At 36.6% G+C, this 7,272-nt stretch overlaps 1 protein-coding gene across 2 annotated transcripts in view; it reads left to right on the plus strand.

The window, feature by feature from the left end:
* The window catches only part of LOC113222979 (ATP-binding cassette sub-family E member 1), a 15,531-nt gene extending 8,562 nt beyond the window's left edge, over positions 1-6,969 (plus strand). The window contains exons 4-9 of one of the 2 annotated variants that reach the window (XM_026452550.2): positions 2,578-2,675; positions 3,655-3,772; positions 4,629-4,766; positions 4,898-4,967; positions 5,564-5,660; positions 6,858-6,968. In XM_026452550.2, the coding sequence (XP_026308335.1) occupies positions 2,578-2,675; positions 3,655-3,772; positions 4,629-4,766; positions 4,898-4,967; positions 5,564-5,660; positions 6,858-6,951 (615 nt within the window). In that variant the 3' untranslated portion in view covers positions 6,952-6,968. Of the gene's footprint in view, positions 1-2,577; positions 2,676-3,654; positions 3,773-4,628; positions 4,767-4,897; positions 4,968-5,563; positions 5,661-6,857 lie in introns of both variants that reach the window. The other variant, XM_026452551.1, reaches the window with a different exon arrangement.
* The last annotated feature ends 303 nt before the right edge of the window (positions 6,970-7,272 follow it).

Raw genomic sequence — 7,272 nt, forward strand, 5'->3', positions numbered from 1 at the left:
ACAGAGACAGGCAGGTTTCCTTGAGCTGCTGTGAGCTCCACCCAGTTCGAGCTTCCCAGCGGCTTTATTTACCTACTTAAGCCTCAGCGATGGCGGGCGCCCCTCCCCCAGCTTCGCTGCTGCCTTGCGGTTAGATTGCCGCAGACTGCTGTGTTAGCAAGGAGGGAGGCTCCGTGGGCATGGGACCCTCCCGGCCAGGTGTGGGATATAATCTCTGGTGTGCCGGTGTTACAGCGCAGTATTGGGATGGGAGTTACCCGATTTTCCAGGTGTTGTGTGTCTCAGTTCCCCTGGCTAGGAAAAGGGACTCCCTTCCCCCCTCGCGCTTCCCAGGTGAGGCGATGCCTCGCCCTGCTTCAGCTCTCGCTGGTCGGGCTGCAGCAGCTGACCAGCACCGATTGTCCGGCACTCCCGAGGGAGATGACCCCAGTACCTCAGTTGAAAATGCAGAAATCACCGGTCTTCTGTGTCGCTCGCACTGGGAGATGGAGACTGAAGCTGTTCCTATTCGGCCATCTTGCTCCGCCCTAAATTCACACCTTTTAAACAGAGATGCTCACAGCCAAAAACTTTAAAATTTAGCCTAATTCTTAAGTGTTTCTTCTATTGTATTACACATGCTTCTGTTGAATTTTCCCAATAGTATAATACTTAAAATAGCTCAATTATTAATAATTTTTGTTGCCTTGAATAGTTGATTAGGCTTTTGACTCTTGAATGGTAAATTTCCAACTTTAGTTCATAAAAGAAATTTAGGAGCTAATGTGTAACGTACTTAATTTAGATCTTTCTGTTTGTAGATGTTATAAAAAGGAGCTTCACCAGAGTTCAGATACCACGCTATTGTTCAAGTAAATCGTGTATGTTTCACATTGGTTTCTGAATCCTTGTTTAAGTATCCAGAAAGATTTTGTGGGTACCTGAAACATTTTCACTTGCTTTGAAAATATAAACAGGAAGCATTCCTTCCAGCAAATATTTACTAATCTCTTATTGGATACCTGCCTGTACCCTGGGTGCTGGGAATCTGGTTTTGAGCACTAGAGTATCTATTCTCTTTCTTTGCTGCTGTAAGAAAATTAGATTAATTTAAAATTTAAATTTTGGATGTACTCTTGAGTGGCTCAAAACATACTGATGAGATGATTCTCTGAGAGTGGGGAAGTAATGTATAATTCCTGAACACTAAGATATTATAATGGACCTCATATATAAACAGTGGATATTTTTTTCCTTGTGGAATTAAAGAAGTTTAAATCACTTGCAGCATATAATCATTCTATGTACATTTAAGAGAAGAGGATAATGGAGGTAACTCCACTGATAGAAAAATATAATTTGTAAAAACTTAATAGTTTTGGTTAGACGGTGGAAATTACCCTCTTTATTTCTTTATTTTTTTTTATTTCTTTCTTTATTAGAAAACAAGAGTAATTCTCTGTTTTTGTAACGTATAAAATGGAAATTCCCTGGAATCTCTAAACACAGAAACTTTGAATTGGTCCCCTGAGCTCACTGAACATGTCTGCTGAGCAGATCTCTAATAATATGAGGTTATAATCTTTGCATGTACCTCTGTAGTTGCCTGTACTTACGAGAAATTTTTCTAACCACATTACCATTCTTAAATGACTTTCCTGTTTTTGTCATTCTTGTTCCTTGGACAGTCACCTTACAGTCAAATGTTATTTGGATAAGCCTATGTGTTTTGTTTTGTCATGTTGTGTTTTGTTTTTTAATGTGAATTGACTTCGAGAATTCAAGTATGTTTTTCATATAGGATAGATAAAAGTCATAATGGAAAGACATTAATCCCTGGTCTGTGCAAATGTGCTAGCTATTGGTGGGATGGAAATAGCCCAAAAAAGGATAAGATCCATGACCTCAAACGACTTTACAAAGTATAATAGGAAGCATACAAGGGCAGTAATAATTGAAGGAAACAGAGGGAGAACATCTGTTTTGGAAAGAATATGAAGTTATATATTCAGTGACTTTTTTGTTGACTTGCCTCTTAGCCTCCCCTTATCTAATATGTTTTAACAAAACCAAACGAAAAGCCTCAAGTTTTATAAGGTTTTTCAATAAGTATTAAGCACTCTTTAAATGTATAGGATTATGCCCATCACTAAAGGGAATATCAAGTTACAATTGATCCATGAAATCACAGGTTCAAACTGTACAGATCTACATACACATGGATTTTTTTCCCCCCAACCAAATGCCAACTGGAAATAAGAGTATTTCCAGGATGCAAAACCATTTTAGAAAGGGCTGACTTTTTCTTTTGCTCAGGTTCTGTGGGGCTGACTGCAGGACTTAAGTATTTGCCAATTTTGGTGTACTTGGCAGTCCTGGAACAATTTTCCCTGCATATACTGAGAGACAATTGATATGATTCTAATGTTCAAGGAACCTTTTATTTTTAAGTAAATAGTAAAAGGAAATGTAACAGTATTTCACATATTTATGAAAGTCCTCATGTTTAGAAGATTGCTTATAAAAATATTTTTAAGCCATTTTAGTTATGTGTATATGTCTACAAATTAATACAAAAATTAATTTTTTAAATAACAGAAATGCCCCTTTGGCGCCTTGTCAATTGTCAATCTACCAAGCAACCTGGAAAAAGAAACCACACATCGATATTGTGCCAATGCCTTCAAACTTCACAGGTATATTTTCACATCAAGATTCCTCTTCTGTCGAGTTAAGCGTAAAATACATTTGGAATTTTAAGAGAAATGCAGAAGATGGGGGAAATGCTATTAACCAGTCACTAAAGGAAAATACAATATTATAACATCATGCAGAATCATACTGTATATGTCTGTGGTTCATTCTGGCTAACATTGCAATTATCTATGGGACTTTTTAAAGCTACTAATGGCCAGCTTGCAGCCCAGTTTAATTACATTGTCGGGTCTGGACCTTAGTATATTAAAAAATCCCAGGTGACTCTAATATACAACTAGGACTGAGAGTCACTGTTGTTCCTAGTACCCTTATCCCCAAAATAACTTTTAAAGGAATTTACCTTTGATTTTGTTTATCCATTAATTTGATGAGCTACAGAGAATACCACTTTGAATTTGGACATCATAATAATACAACTCACAAATCCTTAGTTTGGGATTTTTATCTGCTGAACACTAATACTTTGAATCTAGGAGTCTAGATTTTACTAATAAAAAAGTATTTCTTAACCTGCCAGCTTTAAGGAGCCTACTGCAGCAGGGAGAATGAAGTGGAATATTTCTGGTTGATGTGGCACTTCTCTCCTTAGTAAGTAAATGGCAGGCCAGAAAAGAAAGACATTGTGAGGGTGCACCTGCTATGTAATTATTACCAAAGCATTTTGTTATACATTAAAACTGCGCCTTACATGTAAAGAAGAAATTTACTTTAGGATGGACTTTGAAAACTGAATAAATAAAACTTGGAATAATGTTGTTTATGGATGCATTTCTAACAATTAACAGCGTAAGTTAATCTTGGCTGTTTTTTTCTAATAGCCAATAATATCTGGTATATGTTTCTTAACTTATTAATGGATGTATGTGAAGTGCAAGTGCAATAAAATATATCATTCTGATATTATGTGGCTTTTTCTATGTAAGTCTGAGTTTTATTATTTTTGTATACTTGTAACAGGTTGCCTATCCCTCGTCCAGGTGAAGTTTTGGGATTAGTTGGTACTAATGGTATTGGAAAGTCAACTGCTTTAAAAATTTTAGCAGGAAAACAAAAGCCAAACCTTGGAAAGTATGATGTACGTATTATCACCTTGTAAAAATTAATATCATGAGTCAGTTTTATGAGATGTTGTGGGGTAGGTGATATGTGTATTTTTAAAATATTCTTATTTTCAGGATTATTTGTGGAATTAATGCTGCAAAATTTATAAATAAAGCTCTTTTGTACTTTTTTAACTAAAAATCTGTTAATGTTACTTAACTGAAAATTCTGAGTTGTTAAGCCTTGATCTGAAGCAGAATTCTGCTTGATTCTGCTATATTACACATGTTTCTATTTCATTTGTCCCAATAATATAAAAATAGCTCAATTAGTTTTTGTTGCAGTGAATAGTTTGATTAGGCTTTTGACTTACGAATGGTAAATTTCCAACTTTAGTACATAAAGAAATTTAGGGGCCACTGTGTAATGTTCTTAAGTTAGATATTTTTATTTGTAGATATTATAAAATAGAGCTTCACCAGAGTGTGGATGCCACCCTATTAATTGTTCAAATAAATCATAAGTGTATTTTACATTTCATTTCTGAATCCTTGGTTAAGTATCCAGAAAGATTTCTTGGATACTTGAAAACATTTTCACTTGTTTTGAAAATATGAGCAGGAAACATTCCTTCCAGCTTAACCTCTTATTAGATGCCTTTCTATGTCCTAGGTGCTGGGAATCTGGTTTTGAATAACATAGTATCTGTTCTGTTTTCTTTCTTTGCTCTTATAGGGAAAGGAGACTTATTAATTATGTTCGCCTCCAATCTTAAGTTAAAAGCCACAAGTATTCTATTTGCATATATGTTCTATTTCCTATATCATTCGTCCTCTTTGTCTTTGTATTACTAAATTCACGTGATTCTGTATTTTTTTTTTTTTTTTTAGGATCCTCCTGACTGGCAAGAGATTTTGACTTATTTCCGTGGATCTGAGTTACAAAATTACTTTACCAAGATTCTAGAAGATGACCTAAAAGCCATCATCAAACCTCAATATGTAGACCAGATTCCTAAGGCTGCAAAGGTCAGTTTTTGATAGAGGGAATTTAATGGATATTGGTAGAAGTATAAAAGACATATCAAAATAAATGTGTTTTACTTTGTGATTCTTAATATTGAAAGAAAATAGTAACTATTTTTGCTGTATTGTGGCAGGGGACAGTGGGATCTATTTTGGACCGAAAAGATGAAACAAAGACACAGGCAGTTGTATGTCAGCAGCTTGGTAAGTGTTTATTTTGTGTGTGTGTGATTGTGTGTATATACACACACACACACATATATGTATGTTTTTTTGGTTTTTTTTTTTTTTTTTGAGATGGAGTTTCACTCTCGTTGCCCAGGCTGGGGTGCAGTGGTGCAATCTTGGCTCACCACAACCTCCACCTTCCGGGTTCAAGCGATTCTTCTGCCTCAGCCTCCCAAGTAGCTGGGATTACAGGCACGCACCACCACACCCAGCTAATTTTTTGTATTTTTGGTAGAGACAGGGTTTCTCCATGTTGGTCAGGCTGGTCTTGAACTCCCAACCTCAGATGATCCACCCACCTCAGCCACCCAAAGTGCTCGGATTACAGGCGTGAGCTACTGCGCCCAGCCATTTTGTGTATATATTTCAGTAGGCCCCAAACTTAAGTGATGAAAGTACACATCTTTATGTGGATTCCTGAAATAAATGGGAAAATCTTTAGTAATTGTTATATTTACTTTAAACAATTTTCAACTGAAATGGCATTCAAACTTCAAACGATGACATGCAGTATACGTTTTACCTGGAAGAGGTGAAATACATTGAGCACAATGCCTCTATGTTCTTTGTAGATTTAACCCACCTAAAAGAACGAAATGTTGAAGATCTTTCAGGAGGAGAGTTGCAGAGATTTGCTTGTGCTGTCGTTTGCATACAGAAAGCTGATATGTAGGTTACTTTACAATTTTTGTTTATCTTCATCCATATTGTAGAGTTTTCAGTTGTAATGCTGCTAATAGAGGAATGGTTTTGAGAGAAATTAATAGAAATAGTATCTAAGGCCCTAATTTCAAGGTAGGATGTTGAAGCAGTTGTGTATCCACTACCCATTTTCCCTGTTATATTCACAGGGGAAAATCTTTATTTATTTAGATAGTTTATAACTGATAGGTGCCAGAAATTTTTATATAAAGTCAGTTATTCATTATCTAAGCCCTCTTTTTTTGAGACGGAATCTCACTCTGTTGCCCAAGCTGGAGTGCGGTGGTGCGATGTTGGCTCACTGCAAGCTACACCTCCTGGGTTCACGCCACTCTCCTGTCTCAGCCTTCTTTCTGAGTAGCTGTGACCACAGACGCCCGCCACCATGCCTGGCTAATTTTTTTTTTTTTTTTTTGTATTTTTAGTAGAGACAGGGTTTCACCATGTTAGCCACGATGGTCTCAATCTCCTGACCTCATGATCCGCCTGCCTCTGCCTCCCAAAGTACTGGTATTACAGGTGTGAGCCACCGCGCCCGGCCTAAGTCCTCTTTTTATGTGAAAAGATTTTAAGACTTAAGCCCTCCAGCCAGGCTAGCAAGCTTTTTAATATCTGAAGCAAAGCACGAGGTTTTTTAAATCACCGTAGATCACTGTGGCATGCCATGTGAGAGAGAGGAGAGGAACATTTCCTTCCTACGTTTAATGTCTTTCCTCCCAGATATTTATTGCTCCTTTTTCCACATTTCTGCCCTGTTGTCTGGTGAAGGCTAACTTCTCCACGAAGTATTCTATAAATTCTTGCAATACCCTCCAAAAAACTGTGCTTACATGCAGCTGACTTAAGAGAAAACTCTCCAAACTACTTGAGACTATATCAGAATACTTTTTATGAGAAGTTACCAATTTGTAAATTAGCCTAAACTGGTAGACCCTTTCCAAACTTGGTGTATAATCATGCTTTCTGTAATTTTTTCCTTCTACTTCTGAACAGAATACAGAAATTTTTACCATCACAAGTAGACTCTTCATTACTATTGGAGATTTTTGTTGTGGTTAAATCAGAAGCTCTTGATACTACACTGCTTTAAAATAATATGCAAGGTAGAATGTCTTGTCTTTCAGACTTATTATATTTGCTTTTTTTTATTTTTATTTTTCATAGTTTCATGTTTGATGAGCCTTCTAGTTACCTAGATGTCAAGCAGCGTTTAAAGGCTGCTATTACTATACGATCTCTAATAAATCCAGATAGGTAAGTAGAGATCTGGCATGTTACTGTGTTGTTTTGTTTGGCGATTTTTACAGATTTGTTAAGATTAAACACTGGGTCTGTCAATGTCATGTACATATTTTTTAATCTTCTTTGTTTATAGCTACCACCTAAATTTACCTTTATCTAGAACAGACGTTCTCAGTGCAAGAGTCATTTGTTAACACCCCTGCTTCCAGGGAGCCTAGGAATATTCTGAAATCATTTGCAAATTCCATAGCTTTATGGGAAGCAGACCCTTAGCTTTTCCCAGCTATCTTTCTCTCTCTCTCTCTCATTTTCACACATACACACACACACAGGCTTA

The sequence above is a fragment of the Piliocolobus tephrosceles genome, unplaced genomic scaffold (genome assembly GCF_002776525.5).
Source record: "Piliocolobus tephrosceles isolate RC106 unplaced genomic scaffold, ASM277652v3 unscaffolded_37105, whole genome shotgun sequence".
In the NCBI taxonomy this organism is placed as follows: Eukaryota; Metazoa; Chordata; class Mammalia; order Primates; family Cercopithecidae; genus Piliocolobus; species Piliocolobus tephrosceles.